This window comes from Lethenteron reissneri, chromosome 27, assembly GCF_015708825.2.
Source record: "Lethenteron reissneri isolate LAM-NWPU_2019-01 chromosome 27, ASM1570882v1, whole genome shotgun sequence".
NCBI lineage: Eukaryota > Metazoa > Chordata > Hyperoartia > Petromyzontiformes > Petromyzontidae > Lethenteron > Lethenteron reissneri.
In genome coordinates, this window is record NC_083805.1 from 18445763 (window position 1) to 18465070 (window position 19308).

Genomic DNA, 19308 nt, shown 5'->3' on the forward strand with positions numbered 1-19308 from the left:
GTGTGTGTGTGTCTGTGTGTGTGTGTCTGTGTGTGTCTCTGTGTGTGTGCGTGTGTGGTGTGTGGGGAGCGGTAGTGTAGTGGTTAGCGTGCTGTCTGTGTGTCTGTGTGTGTGTGTGTCTGTCTGTGTGTGTCTGCGTGTGTGTCTGTGTGTGTGTCTGTGCGTGTGTGGTGTGTGAGGAGCGGTGGGTGTAGTGGTTAACGCTACGCTGCGCTACAAACCCGGCGAACCGAGTTCCATTCCCGCTCACGGCCACCACCGGTGACGATTATTTGAACCTCCCCTAGGTCGACTCAGCCACAAACGAGTAACTGGTGTGGCGTATTAACATCGCCACTGGGGAGACAAAGGCGGCCGTGCGTGAGTGGTGAGGGAGGGAGAGTGGTGAGAGAGGGAGAGTGGTGAGGGAGGGAGAGTGGTGAGGGAGGGACTCAGCCGCAAAACGAGTAACTGCTGTAGCGTATTAACATCGCCACTGGGGAGACAAAGGCGGCCGGCCGTGGTGGATACAAGTCCCGGGCGAAGCCGGGTAGTACAGCTAGTACAAATATACAAACACAGACATAATTTCAACCGTGATGATGGTTACAAACTGAGTAATCATTGGAAAGATGTGATTAACCATGCAAAAAAGATTTAGCTACACTTATTTGGACCATCTTATTTGACAGACAACTATTACAGGTTATTGATAGACAGCCAGGCTTGTTTTACCATGTTTAGTTGTTTCTTTTTTCACACTATTGTTATGTAGGCCAGGCTTAGTCACAAACCGTACCTCTCCATAACAAAGGCTCAGCCTCTTAAGCCTCACCTTACCATATTAATAAAAAGTGTGCCGTACTTGGCCCTTCCCCCTTTCCAACCATTATATATATACGGAGTGGTAGCTCTTGTAATCTCTCATTTACTTGATACAGCTGTCGTGGCTCTGACGGTTCCACCTGAAGACAGAAGCTGTGTTGCCTCCGAAACGTCGTGATTTTTATTTTATTTTACTTTTATTAATTTTAATGTTTTACCTACGTGACTTTACCGAAAAAAACCTAAGAATATGAATCCTTGCAGTCACGAAAACTTCAAATCTAGAATTGAATATCATAACCAAATGACCTGAATTACCGCCTCATCTCATTAGAGATGGGGTGGTATAGATTGAGAACAAATTTATTTAGAACTGCTTATGTGTTTAGTTTGTTGTCATTCCCCCGCACTTCCGAATAGCACGCTTGGCTACATACGGTGCGAAATAAGTTCAACATACATTCGACATAAATTAGCACTGATATTAAATATTGTGCAAGTGCGTTCCTGTACCAAGTGAATCCAGCCACTTGTCAACTTGTGGGTAGTGCTCTCTGAGCTCCTGGAGTGTCTCCAACAGGCTATGACACTTCCTCTCTCCTCCATCGATGAAGTGATCGAGCAGGAATCCGGCTTGATCCGTTGTGACCATCCCAGCGGCTTTAGAGTGGACGTGCTCTGAGATGTGTCGCCTTGTCTTCAGCTTGTCCAGTAAAGTAAATGAGGAGCTCTCACTGCCAATCCACTTCTTAAGTTCAGGCTTTTTACCACGGATCATGTATAGCGCATTGCCGTCAACGACCACGATCCTCGCCTTCTCCACTGCAAGAAAGTTGTATTCGCAAACAATGCAGTACCGTACAATATGGGATTAACATAGCATCTCAATGCGAATTTGTCTCAGGAAGCCGTACAGAAAGAGTGGCCAGTAGACTTGCATGAAGAGAAGTGAGTCTGCCGCATCGAGAACCTGACTTAATTAAAAATGTAGGCTCTTTATTTTATATACTTCTGCTTACACAGACCTATCTAAACTAAAAACAATAAAACTAAATATATTACCAGGTAAAGCCCACTGCGCTATATCGCTCTTTTTTTCAGGAGTGACATGGCCACAAATTATAGTTCAATCAAGTGGATTATCATGTAGAGATTTATAACAGTAAAAGACTTTGAACGCATGTCGATTCTAAATATGGAGGAACAAACAGGAAGACCTGAATAAAATCCACGCGACCAGGGGGGAGAGAGAGAAATGCAAATACCAAATACACAGCAGGCGTCAGCGTCGGGATCAAACCCACGACCTCCTGTATACCAGGCGAGGTAGTTAACATATCCTACCCACCGTGGCGCCCCACGGTGTTGAGGGGTCTATTCTCTTAATAAGATGGTGTAACCTTACCTTGGTGCAAATTATTCTCTTCTCTGTAAAGATCTGCCTTCATTTCTATTGGGTAAGTAAAAGTATAATGTTAGATATTTTATGTTAACATCATAAATTGTACAAAGCAAATGTGTCAGAAACATGGACAACTGATACAAATAAAAAAGTACATGAAGAAGAATGGACAGGTAGAGGAACACGTGGATTAGGGAATATAACAGATTACGAATATGTATTTAGACTAAGGGAACAATCCAATGAGCTATGATGTTCTTTTTCACAGATGTACATTATGGGCAGATCTGGAAGTTACAACAGCAAGCAATACAAAACACGATAGGAGTGAAAAATAGAGGAAAAGGGAAGCAAGTCAATGAATATGAATTCATTCCAAATATATTAATTACTGTATATAAGTCGATTCATCAAACTTGGGCAAGTCATCAAAAACAACAGCAAAAACAGTCCCAGACCACACCAAGATACTACACAGCAGTAGTAGTCCCTCAATAAAATGGCACGTGGACAGTGAACTATCACTACGACACAGGTAAGGATCAAAGTTATAAGTCACATTTGCCAATGTGACTTTAATCCAGCACTAATCTTCTGTTTCACATTGACCGTTAAGAAAAAGTAAGTGGGCTTTAGAGGCCACATGGTCCCCGTTCTTGCAAAACCTGTCATGAATATCCAGAAAAACTCGACCCGGGGAGCAGGAATGGACTCTGGATACTACACCACAATCGATGGCAAGGTAACCACTGCTCATGGGAGAAAACAAGAATGATCTATGTTGAACTTCTATCGCACCATACATAGCGAACCACGCTAATCGGACGTGCGTAGGAAGGACATCAAACTAAGCAGTTCCAAAAAAAATAGTTATTAATATAAATAATGTAAAGTCCATTGCTCCAGTGGCTTCCTATTATAAGAAGGAAGAGCGTTCCCGACGGCCGCAGAAGCGCATTTGAAATTACGCGATGTGGTGACCATCTTTGTTCAATGTGAAGTACCGGTGAAGACGCTTGACGCCGAGGTTGAGGCACACGTATATTTATTTCACAATACGACAGTGGGCATATACACACTCGAGGGGGTATCGGCCCCCTCACCCGTATAACTCGGGATACACCCCTAGCTAACTCTGTCCTAGCCCCGAATCCTCCACTAATGGGCTAGGGGAGGCTAACTGGCCCGACACTGGTAAGTCGGGCCCGGTACCCGGAGTTCCAGACCAGCTCTTACAAGAGCACCGGCTCTGGCTTTCGGGACCACGCCGCTGGCTCAGTCCTGTCCGGCCCTGAAAAGGACATCGAACTAGGGGAGTCCAGGGCTCTATCTAAGACGTCTTCAGTCTTCTTCCCTTAGCTTAAACATAACTGACTCGAGCCCTTTGAACATCCCCTTTTATACCCAACCCCTCCCTGAGGGGTGGGGCCCCGGGGGATCATAACGTTCGAACCAGCCCCCCCCAGGGTGTCTGGCTCGGACGTCGTAGAGGGCACCTCCTCGTGCACTTACGTAGCCCCGCCCACTGTGTTTGTTTTCCATAGGCTGCCATGCATAACGGGCCCTCTCTTTAACACCCCTACATCACCCCCCCCCCCCCCCCCCCCCCGCATAGCTTTCAGCCGTCCCGGCTGCCATCATACAAAAATGACAATAAAAGTGCATTTACCCCTTGACCGCGCGTGTGCCTCACTATTTTTCAACAATAACAAGAACAGCAACAAGAACACAACAAAATGCAACAGCAAGAAGAGAAAACAACCCGACGCACCCCCCCTTGAATAAATACGAATTCCGTAAAAAAACAACCTATATACAATTTGCAGGGAACCCACCATACACACAACACCAGGTGAACCCAACGTATGTACATTTCAATGGGCAGGGAACACACCACCCACACAACACACAATGAACCCAACATATGTACATTCAATGGGCAGGGAACACACCACCCACACAACACACGATGAACACAACCTATGTACACATCTTCCGGCCTCATAACAGTCTGCGCATTTTTGCGCGCGTCCTTGCCGCGGGCCCCTCACACGGGGTAACCCCGGGTGGCGGACCGTCAGGTGGCAATTGTCCGTCCCGGAGTGAGTCCTCATCCGATGCCGCGCGACCGTCGGTATCCCCAGGAGGGGTGGTCGGGCGTGAGCCCGTCAGTCCTGATGCACCTGGAGGTGGCACGGCCGGCAAGGCATTAGGTGAGAACGACGGAGACGGACCCAATGAGTCGGTCGACCCCCCACACGTTTGGCCACGCATGTGTGAAGTGGGTTTGTGTACCGCAACGAAGGGTTTTAACCTAGAGGGGTGCACGAACCATCGCCGCTTCCCCCATTTAATGCGCACGCAGTGTGGTCGCAAAACTTCGACCACCTCCACAGGGCCCCGCCACGGCTGCACGAGCTTAGAGGAGGTAGCCAGTGGCACTTGGGGACAGTGCAGCCATGCCTTGTCCCCCGGCTTCCACTGTATCATGTGCGCCCGACCCAGCCTGAGGCGCTCATTCGCCTTTTGACGGAAGTCCGAGTTTAGCATTGCAGCATCCCGCGCCTCTGTTAATTTGGCCAGATTAAATTTGACGTGGTCAGCCAATTTAGTTTTCCCTTGCGGCTCGGGGATCTGCAGCTGGGCGCGAACAGGCGGGTCGGGTTCGCGACCGTACATGAGGTAAAAGGGGGAAAATCCCGTAGCTGCATGGGGTGCCATCCGGTATGCCGCCAAGACCCCTTGAATATGCAGGTCCCAGTCAGTCTGTGAGTCCGAGACCTGCTGTGACATCATTGACGTAATGGTGCGATGCAGGCGCTCGACCATCCCGTCAGTTTGCGGGTGATACGGGGAGGTACGAATTTTCTTCGTGCCTAGGAGGTCACAGACTTGTTTGAGTAATTTACCGGAAAAATTTCTGCCCTGGTCGGTCAGCAGCCGCTCCGGAGCACCTTTGTCCAGGACGTATCCCTGAACAAAGGCCTCCACGATGGCTGCTGCCGACTGGTTGGCAAGGGGCCAGGCCATAGGCCAGCGTGTAAAATACTCGACACCAGTCAACAAATACCTATTGCCCCTGGGGGTGGCGGGAAATGGGCCCAAAATGTCCAGCGCGACAAGCTCATTTATTCTGGACACTTTGATCAATTGCAAGGGCGGGTTAGACTCCCGCGCCGGCGGTTTCCGTTGCGCACACCGAGGGCATGATCCCAATAGATCCCCAACATCCCTCGTCATGCCAGGCCAAAAAAAATCAAGTTGTAGCAGTGCAAGAGTCTTTTGGGTCCCCAGGTGTAATAGGCGCTCATGCGCGGCCCACACCACCTTGCCTCGCAACCCAGAAGGGACCACCAGCCGATGTCGCTGGGATTTCCCGTCCCAATGCATCAGCAGACCTTGCACCATTTCCCATGCATCCGAATCACCCTTCACACGCTCAGCACCCCCGACGCGACGACGCCACCCGAGGAGGGAGGTATCCTCCATCTGGAGGCGCCCCCATTCAGTGACGGGCAACCCCAACAGGGAATCTCTTCCCTGTTGTTCGATCGAATTAGTAATTAATGTTTCGTCGTCGTCGGTGGCTGCCAAGACCGGAACCGATGCGTCCCCTGAAGGCCTGCAACGTCCCGACCCCAGGAGGCATGCACATTCCGAGGTGGTTGGCATGCGCGACAGAGCGTCCGCATTCGTATGGCGAACGCCCTTACGGTAGGTGGTTTCAAAATCAAAGTCCTGGAGAACCTCCAACCATCGAGACAACTGTCCCGATGGTTGTTGAACTCGCAGGGCATACAGTAGTGCCGCATGATCTGTGCGGACGGTGAAATGCCGACCGTACAGATATGGGCGATACTGTTGGATGAAATAGACAATTGCCAACAGTTCCCTACGGGTGACACAATATCTTTGCTCTGCAGGAGACAACACCCGACTACCGTACGCGACCACCCGTTCCACGCCATCAACCACCTGGGAAAGCACACCCCCAATACCCGTGTTGCTCGCATCGGTGTCGAGCAAAAAGGGCTTAGAAAAATCGGGGTAAACCAAGGGAGGGGCTTTTACCAGAGCGTCCCGAAGGGAGCAGAAAGCAGCCTCCTCCTCTTGACCCCAGTGGAACCGAACCCCTTTAGATGTTAAAGCGTGCAGGGGTTTGGCAATTGTCGCAAAATCAGCGACGAACCGTCGGTAATACGACGCGAACCCAATGAAACTCCTGACCTCTCCCACCGAGGTGGGAGTCGGCCAGGAGCTGACACACTGCGTTTTGGCGGGATCGGTAGCAATACCTGAGCGTCCCACGATGTGCCCCAAATAACGCACCGAATCGCGCAACAAATGGCATTTTTGGGGTTTGAATTTCAAATTAGCAGCCCGCATCTTTAGGAAAACCGCCCGCAACCTCTGGAGATGTTCGTCAAAAGTTTTATCAAAGACGATAACGTCATCCAAATAAATGAGGCACGACTCCCATTGCAATCCAGCCCAAACCAATTCCATCAAACGCTGGAAAGTTGCCGGCGCTGAGTGTAAGCCCATCGGCAACCGGTTGAATTGGAACAGGCCGTGCGGTGTACGGAAAGCAGTTTTAGGCTTTGAATCATCGTCCAGAGGAAGCTGCCAGAATCCCGAAAGTAAATCGAGTGTGGAAAAGAATCACGCTCCCGCCAAGGCGTCCAGCGATTCATCCATCCGAGGGAGCGGGTATGCGTCGGCAACTGAAATTTTGTTAAGGCGCCGAAAATCAACGCAAAACCGCAACGATCCGTCCTGCTTTTTAACCAGGACGATCGGCGCTCCCCAAGGGCTGGTGGAAGGAGAAATGATGTCGGCGGCCAACATGTCATCAATAGCCGATTTGACATGGTCCTTTTCGGCGGGACTCAACCGAAACGGATTTTGGCGAATTGGCGCGCTGTCACCCATGTCAATATGGTGACGCAGCAGGTGAGTACAACCCAAATCGTATTTATTCCGACTAAAAACGTCGGAAAATTCCCGCAGTAGTGTTTTAAGTTGTTGACGCTCTGAATCTGACAGGTCCGTCGATCCCACACAAAGCGCCTCGAGCCACCCTTCATCGCTGTCCGAATGCGGTCGCGGCGCAGGGACAACGCTGACGTGATTTGCGACGGTTTCCTCACATGGCACCGGCGTTGCGTGAGCAAGCACGGTTCCCTGTGGGACCACCACCGTCTGCGAGCCCACATTGAGGACCGCGATGAAGGGAACCGCCAGCGAGGAGGAAACAAAAATCGGCCCAGACAATTTAATTTCCCCAACACAAATTTGGGCCCGAATTTGTCCGATGATGCCAAGTGAGCCCCCGTTAGCCGCATAGAATGGTACGTTAACAGGCATCAAAGGACGGCTCTGGACAGGGAGAATATTGTATATTAACTCCGAAATAATGGTCGCCGATGCTCCCGTATCGACCAGGATGCGCACTTCAACCCCGTCGATGTGCCCCACAACGGCCGACGACCCCGACGATGCGGCTACCACACGATCGGCCAGCACGGACCACTGGCCGGGTTCGATATGAGTACCCAGAGTGGTGCGTGATGGTGCGATGGTGCGCGATATCGGCCCCCCTCTCGTTGCGGTGTTTGAGTGCGTGACGGGCGTGTGCGTGGGCCAAACATGTGGGGTGCCGCGACTCGCCGGGTTATGATGGTGGAGCTTGTGATGAGGCCCGTCGTCCCGTTGAGGTGTCGTCCCGCGCTGACGAGGAGAGCGGCACCCCGAGGCGACGTGGCCCCGGACGCCGCAGTTAAAACACCGCGGGAGCGGCGTCGGAGGTGACGGATGGTCGGAACGGCCCGACCCGTCCTGGCCCGACCGTGCTCCCGTCGCCTGTTGCTGTCGGTGGTCGACGGCGTAGAGCTCCTCCGTCGGAAGGGTGGCTGCAGCCACCACACGCCCCGCCGATGCCCTGCTGGCTTTCCGCCGGAGCGACAGGAGGTTTGCGTGGAGGAGCCGCGCCGCCTGGAGCGATGTCATTTCCGCGTCCTCCTGCGCGATGACAGCGATGTCAAGGTCGTCTGCCAGGAGGAGGATTTTCTCCGTGACCATAGCATCCACGCCGTCGTCGTCCATACGAGGGAAGGCCGACTTAGCCATCGCCAGGAGGCTCGTCCGGTATGCTAGGGGCGACTCCTTCTCACCCCGCTTGCGGTCGTAAAATTGCTGTCGGCATTCGGCTGATGGTCCATAGACCCCGCCCAGCAGCTGTAGCGCCATCGGTAATGTAGACCGCTTCTCTCTCGGCGCCGATGTGAGTGCGGCGAGCGCGTCGCCGTCGAGGAGCGCCGGCAGCGCGCAGAGAGCCTCCTCATCGGACCATTTCGCCATCTCCTGATGGGCGAGGAAACGTCGGCGAAACCCGGCCCAGTCTCCCTCCGCGCCGATGAACTCCTTCAGCGGGGGCAGTCTCTGATGAAGCGCAGTGGTTGTTGTAGACTCCCGCAGGCAGATGTCACCACCACTCGGCTGTGCGTCGGTGCGAACGGCCGATGGGATCGCCTGTCGCGGTTGTGATGACGCACCCTCCGGCGGTGATGACGCTGCAGCTCCAGCGACGGCGATGTCGGAGCGGATGTTCAGGCTGGCCACGCCCTGAACAGCTGTAGCGTCGATGGCGGGAATTTCAAATTCGGACTGCTCCGAAATGGCGGGAAGGCGCCCTGGTCGTTGGCTCGCCTCGCCCCGTGTTGGATCACCGGCCCCCAATCGCGTGATGGTCTCCAGCGTGGCGGCAGCGGCATACAGCAGCTCCGCCAGCCTCCCGTGAGCCAGCCGTAACGCGTCTGACTGCGGCCCCTCTTCATTTCGATGCCCCGGTAAGGAGGCGTCAGGCCCCGGCTGCACCATGTCTTGTGGAGCCGTCTCGGGCTCGACGATCTCGGCAGTGTCTTCCTCCTGCGGTACTTTTGCCCGTGCTGTTTTCCGCGTGTCCATGTTCGAATTACTTCTGACACCAGTTGAAGTACCGGTGAAGACGCTTGACGCCGAGGTTGAGGCACACGTATATTTATTTCACAATACGACAGTGGGCATATACACACTCGAGGGGGTATCGGCCCCCTCACCCGTATAACTCGGGATACACCCCTAGCTAACTCTGTCCTAGCCCCGAATCCTCCACTAATGGGCTAGGGGAGGCTAACTGGCCCGACACTGGTAAGTCGGGCCCGGTACCCGGAGTTCCAGACCAGCTCTTACAAGAGCACCGGCTCTGGCTTTCGGGACCACGCCGCTGGCTCAGTCCTGTCCGGCCCTGAAAAGGACATCGAACTAGGGGAGTCCAGGGCTCTATCTAAGACGTCTTCAGTCTTCTTCCCTTAGCTTAAACATAACTGACTCGAGCCCTTTGAACATCCCCTTTTATACCCAACCCCTCCCTGAGGGGTGGGGCCCCGGGGGATCATAACGTTCGAACCAGCCCCCCCAGGGTGTCTGGCTCGGACGTCGTAGAGGGCACCTCCTCGTGCACTTACGTAGCCCTGCCCACTGTGTTTGTTTTCCATAGGCTGCCATGCATAACGGGCCCTCTCTTTAACACCCCTACAAATGGACAGACAAAAGCTGCTGCTGCGACCTAGCTTCATTGCCGCTTCAACAACAGTTTATGTGTATTCTTTGGTTCTTTTGGTAAAGTCACGTAGATAGAAAAAAAATCATACAAATAAAGTGAATATAAAAATACCACGACGTTTCGATCGCAACACAAGCGGTCATCATCAGGAAAAGGGGTTAGCCTCTAAAGGCGAACTGTTTATAAAGGTTTGGAGATGGGCGTAGCCCAAGTGTATCAGCAATACCAGCAGCATGTGCGGGGCAGCAATGCCAATGCAGCAACAATGCCAATGCAGCAACAATGTCAATGCAGCAGCAATGCCAATGCAGCAGCAAATGCCAATGCAGCAGCAATGCCAATGCAGCAGCAATGCCAATGCAGCAGCAATGCCAATGCAGCAGCAATGCCAATGCAGCAGCAATGCCAATGCAGCAGCAATGCCAATGCAGAAAAGGGCCGCCAGGAAATCATTGCACCCGACTCCACACACCACACTGTTGACAGTGGAGGTTGATTGACAAGAAAACAAGTCAAGTCTTGACCCAAAGTGGTTGATGCCATCTTTCCAATGATTGCTGAGTCTATAACCATCCTCTCGTTTGAAATTGTCTGTGTCTGTATACATGGATGGCTTCATGAACGAATCTTTGTTGATAGCCAGTCGGATTGCAAAGTACCATTGTTTTAGAGAAATCAATTTCGTGTGAGCCAGCAGCATTAAAATAATGATCAGCCTTGGCAGAAGTATTGCTCCTAACGTGATGCTGCCCATACATGCTGCTAGTGCTTCTGATACACTTGGGCTACACCCATCTCCAAACCTTTATACTCTGTTTGCCTTTAGAGGCTAACCCCTTTTCCTGATGACGACCGTTTGTGTTGCGATCGAAACGTCGTGGTATTTTTTATTCACTTGATTTTTGTTATTTTTTCTATCTACATGACTTTATCGAAAGAACCAAAGAATATGAATTCCTGCAATAACGGACGTTTTAAGTCAAATCTATCCGTTTACGTGGTAGAATGCATTGAAAATCTGCTCATTATCTTAGCAAAGTGCAGTTTACCTTTCAATATATATATATTTTTTAAATTTAGCTCCAATATACGTTACAGGTCTGAACATTTGACTCTTAAACCTTTCCCGTTCCGAGATGACTGCAAGTCTCAGGGTGAGTGTCACGTTCACCGCCAAATCTCAGAATACGCAAGCGATTCAGCATTAATTTTATTTAGAGAGGCATAGCAGTACCATTGTTTTAAATACTTCATTACTCACTGCAGAGAACAGTAGCGACAAGAACACACTCTATGATAACTGGCGCAAAACTGTGCCACACATCGTCTCATATGGTCTTGTGGGAGCCTCGGTACCAATCACGTTATTTTATTCTGATAACGAACACGGACGTCATCGGATTGGGAAAGGGTTTAAATCAAGGGAGGAGCACACGTTGTGTAAATGAGGATGGCGTGATCAATCTTGGGGATCGCAAAACTGGATCAGGTCAGAAATAAAACGTACTTTGAATCAAAATATAGATAGAAAATCCTGGAGACAAATTAACCGACCATGGGAAAAACATACACACTCCAAAAATACAAAAGGCGTCATGGTCGGGATTGAACCCACGACTTTTTGTATACCAGGCGAGGTGGGTAACATCTCGCCACCGTGGCGGTCTCGTACACACTTATGTACTTACCGAGGATGCTCATCCATTTGTTAACTTTTGGATACTTGAGTATGGTTTTAAGCACATCGAGGAATTCCCGACACCTCTCCTCCCCACAGCTAACAATGTGGTCGAGTAGGAACCCGGTGGCTTCTAAAGAATTGTGCTGATTTTTGGCCTCGTCGGAGACTTCCTTCCGAATGATCAATTTTCTCTCCAGCTCCTCTAGGAGGGAGTCTGGGTCGTCGCTGATCCACAGCTTCAGATTAAGTTTATTTCTGCGGACGAGACGCATATTTCTTCCTTCAACGACCACAATGGATTTACGTTCTGTCAGGACACACACAAATAAAACATGTAAGATTAGAATTTTTTCATGTTAGACAATATAGATTTACGTCCTATATGTGTGCACACCCCTTACGGACGACCTTTGTCCGCGAAGGGGCTAAACCACCGAAGAGCGGCTCTACACCAATAGAGCGAGACCAGCTGCGCTTGGCCCGCGACTGGAAAATGCTAGCTGACATTGGCCGGCAACTTGTGTTTCCTCCGGAGATCGCAACCACCACCCTAAGACCTGACATGGTGCTCTGGTCCCGTTCGCTCAAGAAGGTCTTCATCATTGAGCTCACAGTACCCTGGGAGGACTCAGTAGATGAGGCTTATGAGCGAAAATATCTGCGCTATGCCGATCTAGCTGCCGAAGCACGGCATCATGGCTGGAACACAGAAGTCCGACCAGTGGAAGTGGGCTGCAGAGGTTTTGTGGCAACATCTACAACCAGACTGCTTAGAGACCTGGGAATTAAGGGCCAGAGCCAGCGTTCGGCAATCAGAGCTGTATCGGAGGCGGCAGAAGGCAGCAGTCAGTGGCTCTGGATGAAGATGAAAGACCCCAGCTGGGCCCCAAAGTGAGAGGGCCAGGAGGTATGCAGTTAACAATGCTTGACTCAGGGAGGAGGACGCCCCTGCCATGCATAGTCCCATGGGATGTTGGCTATCAACAACAAGGCAACTCCTATGCCTAATTGGGAATGGGACGCAAGCGTAGGATTGATCACCCTGTCACTGGCCGCCTTTGGGGAGGGTGTATAGTATGAAAGGCCGAAACACCCTAGGAACCAAAGGTTCACTACTGACGATGCGCTCCACAAATTTCACCAGGCTCACTGTTCATGAACTCTTGGAAGTGCTTGCACAAAGCATAGTAACATCTCATCCTGTGTTCTTTGGAATCTGAATATCTGGACTTGTCCAGTGACTGCTGAGAAAGATCAGCTGACATCAGGGGAAAGTCCTTGTGGCGGCACGGAGAGACGACTGACAGGAGGGAATAGACCCCACTGGGACAGTCATGGGTTAGCTTCCTATTTCTGTAGTTTCCCATGCTTCGCAGTATGTTGGAAACACCCGCTTTAGCTACAGAAAGTCAACATACGAGAATACCCCTAGAGTCTGCGAGAGCGGGGGCGGAAGATGACTCATCGACTGACAACATGGTAACGACTGGACCGGAAACGACTACGAGTAATGAGAGCACAGCACAAGAGAACACCACAGCAACTGTCACAAGTTCCGCTGCAACAGCAGGCCACAAACAGATGCAGGTATGTGTCTGTGGTTGGAGGAAAGTTACATCACACCATGGGTTGAGGATCCACCAGGGGAAGAAGGGGTGTTTGGGTAAAGAGAGACAGAGGCCTCGCATTGATTACTTTCTGCGAAAGCCATCAAATCAGTCGAATGAAGCACAGCAACTTGACACAAACCATAGTTTGCAGTGCATCAGTACCACTGTCATGGAGGACGTAAACTCAAGCACCGAAGTAACAACTGAGGTTGAATCAACAACAGGAGTGGAACTCACCCAGCCTCCCAGACCTGCAGTCGAGAGGAGACTACCAGGGCACAGACCGTATGTGAAGTGGCCTGGCGCCAGTGACAAGAAGTTGTGGGAAACAGTGAATACTGACCTTACCTTGACCCTCGAGAAACTTCGAGGCACAGTGGAGAAGAAGTTGGAGAGGATGGGAGACATCATCTATGAGTACGGGGCAGAACGCTTTGGAGTGCAAGAGACAAAAGGCGGGAAAAAGGTTCCAACCCCACCAGTTTCCAGGAGGCAACAAGAAATCAAGCGCCTCGTTCAAGAAAGGAGACAGCTTAAGAAACAGTGGAAGAAAGCCTCGGAAGTGGAAAAGGAGGGCATAGAGGCACTTCAGGCTGACATCAAAACCCGGTTGGCATTCCTCCGTAGAGCAGAGAACCTACGGAAACGCAGAAGGAAGAAAGAACAAACTAGAACTCGATTCTATAAAGATCCCTTCGAGTTCCTTAAAAGTCTCTTCACGAAGGAAAAAAGTGGAGTTCTAAAAACAACAAAGAAAGACCTAGAAGAGCACCTGAAAACAACAAACTTTGATTCAAAGCGACATGAACATCTGGCCATCCCATCAGATATCCCACCCATTGAACCCCCGGAACATCATATTGAGACCAGCCCTCCGACATGGAAAGAGGTGGAAAACACAGTTCGAGGGGCAAGAACAGCATCAGCCCCGGGGCCAAATGGAGTCCCGTACAAAATGTATAAGAACGCACCAGACGTCCTGAGGTTCCTCTGGAGGCTTATGAGAACAGCTTGGCAAAAAAAGATAATACCCAAAGTGTGGCATAGGGCAGGCGGGGTTCTGATCCCCAAGGAGAAGGATGCAGTGAACATCAGCCAATTCCGCCCAATCTCCTTACTGAATGTCGAGGGTAAAATCTTCTTGAGGGTCATTGCCCAGAGGATGGCCGAGTACCTGCAAAGGAATGCGTACGTCGATACATCTGTACAGAAGGCAGGAATATCAGGGTTCTCTGGCTGCTTGGAACATTCCAGCATGATCTGGCACCAGATCCAAATGGCCAAGGTGGAGAAAAGGGACCTCCATGTAGTCTTCCTCGACCTCGCCAATGCATTTGGCTCTGTGCCCCATGAACTCCTGTGGTCTGCCTTCAGATTTTTCCACATACCGGACACCATCACAACCCTGGTGAAGTCGTACTTTCAGGATCTGCAGTTCTGCTTCACCACCTCAGAGTTCACCACCTCATGGCAATGCCTGAATGTAGGTATAATGGCGGGATGTACCATTTCTCCATTGGCATTCATAATGGCAATGGAGGTTATCATCAGATCCTCAAAATGGGTTGCTGGTGGACAGCGAGTCGACTCTGGTTTTCGCCTCCCTCCACTCAGAGCCTACATGGACGACATTACAACATTGACCACCACTGTCCCATGCACCAGGAGACTGCTCAGAAAACTCGAAGAGAACATCAGCTGGGCCCGTATGAAGATTAAATCATCCAAGTCACGCAGCATCTCGATTGTGAAGGGAGTACTCTGTGACCTGAAATTCTTCATCGGAGATGACCAAATCCCAACAGTGTCTGAGCAGCCGGTAAAAAGCCTTGGAAGGTGGTATGATGCAAGCCTGAAGGACAAAGACCAGGTGCAACAGCTGCGCAAAGACATTAGTAGTGGCCTACAGTCCATCGACAACACCCAGCTACCTGGAAAGTTAAAGGCCTGGTGTCTGCAGTTTGGTCTCCATCCCGGGTGTTGTGGCCCCTAGCAGTGTATGAGGTTCCAATCTCAACAGTGGAGAAGATGGAAAGAGGAGTCACGAGCTACTTAAAGAAGTGGCTCGGAGTTCCACGATGCCTTACCACCATAGGCCTCTATGGAGATGGTATCCTCAAGCTGCCCCTCACCAGTCTAACCGAGGAATTCAAGTGTGCAAAAACCAGGCTCCAGATGACACTGAATGAATCTCGAGACCCAGTGGTGAGCAACAACGCGCCGACCTTGGCAACTGGGCGCAAATGGAGGCCAGGAAAAGCAGTCCAGGAGGCAACAGCAGCCCTCAGACATGCTGACATTGTGGGTCATGTTCAGCAAGGGAGAGGAGGCCTTGGGCTAACTAGCCGTGCTGCTTGGAGTAAGGCCACTGCACCAGAGCGGCGGAAGATGGTAGTGCAGCAAGTACGCCATCAGGAGGAGGCTGCAAGGTGGGCCAAGGCAGTCTCTCTTGCCAACCAGGGACAGTGGACTCGATGGGACAGTGTGGAGAAGAGGAAGATCAGCTGGAAGGATCTGTGGGCCATGGAAGCGAGGCGGTTGAGCTTTTCCATCAGAGCAACATATGACGTCCTTCCAACACCAGTTAATCTTCACCAATGGTATGGTGAAGATCCAGACTGTGCCCTCTGTTCCATGCCAGCCAACCTCAGGCACATTCTCACAGGGTGTAAAACAAGCCTCACCCAAGGACGCTACACTTGGCATCACAACCAAGTCCTTAAAAACCTTGCGTCCGCCCTGGAGGACAAGCGAGCTGCCACCAACTCCCTACCACCCCCAGCAGCATCACACCCCTTACGGACGACCTTTGTCCGCGAAGGGGCTAAACCACCGAAGAGCGGCTCTACACCAATAGAGCGAGACCAGCTGCGCTTGGCCCGCGACTGGAAAATGCTAGCTGACATTGGCCGGCAACTTGTGTTTCCTCCGGAGATCGCAACCACCACCCTAAGACCTGACATGGTGCTCTGGTCCCGTTCGCTCAAGAAGGTCTTCATCATTGAGCTCACAGTACCCTGGGAGGACTCAGTAGATGAGGCTTATGAGCGAAAACATCTGCGCTATGCCGATCCAGCTGCCGAAGCACGGCATCATGGCTGGAACACAGAAGTCCGACCAGTGGAGGTGGGCTGCAGAGGTTTTGTGGCAACATCTACAACCAGACTGCTTAGAGACCTGGGAATTAAGGGCCAGAGCCAGCGTTCGGCAATCAGAGCTGTATCGGAGGCGGCAGAAGGCAGCAGTCAGTGGCTCTGGATGAAGAGGAAAGACCCCAGCTGGGCCCCAAAGTGAGAGGGCCAGGAGGTATGCAGTCAACAATGCTTGACTCAGGGAGGAGGACGCCCCTGCCATAAATAGTCCCATGGGATGTTGGCTATCAACAACAAGGCAACTCCTATGCCTAATTGGGAATGGGACGCAAGCGTAGGATTGATCACCCTGTCGCTGGCCGCCTTTGGGGAGGGTGTATTGTATGAAAGGCCGAAACACCCTAGGAACCAAAGGTTCACTACTGACGATGCGCTCCCCAAATTTCACCAGGCTCACTGTTCATGAACTCTTGGAAGTGCTTGCACAAAGGATAGTAACATCTCATCCTGTGTTCTTTGGAATCTGTGTGCAAACTTGGAGAAGGCTTTGATAACTCCTTGGACATATTGTTTTTCGTGATTTGCTTAACTTTCCTATACTTTGCACGCCTTCCATTCCTTTGTATTGTTTGTTATTGTAACTTTCTGACCCCGTGCTCCTGCTGGACATCTGGAAAAAGAGCTTAATAGCTCTTCAGATTCCTCCAGCATAAATATTCGGATTCTAAAGTAGTCCATGAAAAACCCACCGCAACCATGTATGTATGTTTAAAATGTATCGCACCGTATGTATCATCCATGCTAATCGAAGGTACGGGGGAAAGAAAACAAACTACACACAAAGTGCATTTATAAAGAAATTATTTTCTATTTAGAATAGTAGCATATTGTAGTGTATAGTGTAGTGTGTAGTGCAGTGTATAGTGTAGTGTATAGCAATGCATAGTATATATGTTGAACTTCTTTCACACCGTACGTAGTAAACAACCGTGCTTATCGGGGGTGAGGGCGGAAGGGCAATTGTATGTCATGATCCACAATGCAGCTACATACCGAGGGAGTCCAGCCAGTCCGCAAGGTTCGGATACTTGTCTTCAGTTGCGTGGAGGGCATCTAAGAGGTTCTGGCAGGCCGTCTCACCGTCGTTCAGAAATTTCTGGATCAGATTTGCCGCACGGTCAGAGCCGTTGCGAGTGCACTGGACCTCTCGGTAGACGCTGTGAGAGATGGTCCCCTGGCTGTCCAGTTCATCGAGGAGGTGTTGAGGGTTTTTGCCAATGCAGCTCTGCAGCATTTTTCTGTTCTTGTAAATCAGTTTCTGTCTAGACGTCCAGTGTCCAACCTGTGATCATGCGAAAAGAACCAATTATACTTGTGTATGATAAAAAATAGACGTATTTGTTTTTAACTTATTTCGCACCATACGTAGCCAACCTGAATTTAAATGTAGTATTGCCACAGGTATAGTGGAGTGTTAATGCCTTTTTTGCCAATTTAGAGGTGCTGCATTTATATTATGCCTATGGTCAGAGCAATGGTCCAGATACATTCTTAGATCTTTTCATAATGTACTCTCCAAATTTGTCACTTTTCAATGAACAATACAGTTCCAGGGCGTGAAATTAAACATTACTTTAAAGTTAGCGGTGATTTTGATACACACTCCACTATCTTTAACACTGACGTAGGGTGTATGCATTTACAGGAGCTTTTCATTTTTTATTGTAATGTTACTTCGAACTACTGTATAGTCATAAACACAATGAATCAGACTGATTTACGATAGAATTTGTCGTGCATCTTTGGAAAATATTTCAGTTAGACGTTCAGTTCTTTTTCCAGATTCATAATTTGTTTAATTTTAAACGGTTTAGGTATAAAAACAGGTTTAAAAAAGAAAGTATACTCACATTGGAAAGTATATCAATCAGAGAGACTCCTGTATAACCCCTTCCATTTGAAACTTCCCACGGTTGGGTATCCATACAAATGAGAGATACAAAGTTGGTGAGCAGTGCGGTAGTGAAAGGTAAAATTAAAAACAAAATTGCGTGAAAAAAATTATGAGCTTTCATGTACTGCTTTATTGGCAATCCACCGCTGGATCAAGGCTACCCACACTGTATGGATCATGGGAGGCGGATTAATTGAATATACTTCACCACGCTGGTCGGCGGTGGGGGTTTTGTAAAGGCAGGAAGCATCGACATGGAGGCGTAGAAGTCCAGAACCGTAATGAGCCGGCCTTAGTTTCAGAACCATAATGAGCCGGCCTCATGAACTAAAAACTACTTGTTATTTTACATGTGTAAGGCCCACTGAGCTACATAGCTCTTTTTCCAAAGTAACCTCGGCATCGAAAATAATAGCTCAACAAAGTGGCTTATCATCATCACGTGGAAATATATAGCAGCCAAAGACTCGAAACGCGTGATGTTGATTCTAAATGTGGAGGAAAAAACTGGAGGACCCAGAGAAAAATCCATGTGACCACAGGGAGAACATGCAAACTCCAAATATACAACAGGCGTCAGGGTCGGGATCGAGCCCTCGCCCTCCTGCATACCAGGCAAAGTAGTGTGTGATGAGTGGGACCTTATAATGTATTCGTATGGCAACCGGAAGCCAATGCAGCTCAGTGAGCACTGGACGTATCTAAAGAACGATATAAATGGACATGTTTTTATTTTATCAGGTAAGGCCAACTGAGCTATGTAGCTCTTTTCAGGAGCGACCCGGCCACAAATGATATCAGCTCAACAAAGTGGCTTATCATCACGTGGAGATTTATAGGAGCAGCCAAATACTCTGTACGCCTGACGTTAATTCTAAATGAGGGAAAACTTGAGGACGAGGATACATTTTAAGATAAACTTTACTCAAATCATAAAGTTCTTAACCTCATATATAAATTGGTCAATCCCCATTTCACTGGTATTTGTGAGCTCGTAAATCCTGCGAATGCACTATTATGTGTTGTATGTGTGTGTATAACTTCTTTCACACCATATGTAGCCAACAGTGCTAATTGTAGGTGCATGGGGAGGACAACAAACTAGTAAACCGCCAATCTTATGAGTTTGAAACTTCTATGGCTGCTATCTTCATTAACGGAT

At 49.9% G+C, this 19308-nt stretch overlaps 1 protein-coding gene across 1 annotated transcript in view; it reads right to left on the bottom strand.

Moving 5' to 3' along the window:
- The window catches only part of LOC133348680 (uncharacterized), a 51811-nt gene that overhangs the window by 19108 nt on the left and 13395 nt on the right, over positions 1 to 19308 (bottom strand). Inside the window, exons 6-10 of the mRNA XM_061561624.1 lie at positions 18103 to 18155; positions 17246 to 17534; positions 11498 to 11797; positions 2210 to 2254; positions 1318 to 1626 (exon numbers count right to left, since the gene is read on the bottom strand). Coding sequence (XP_061417608.1) covers positions 1318 to 1626; positions 2210 to 2254; positions 11498 to 11797; positions 17246 to 17534; positions 18103 to 18155 — 996 coding nt within the window. The remainder of the gene's footprint in view (positions 1 to 1317; positions 1627 to 2209; positions 2255 to 11497; positions 11798 to 17245; positions 17535 to 18102; positions 18156 to 19308) is intronic.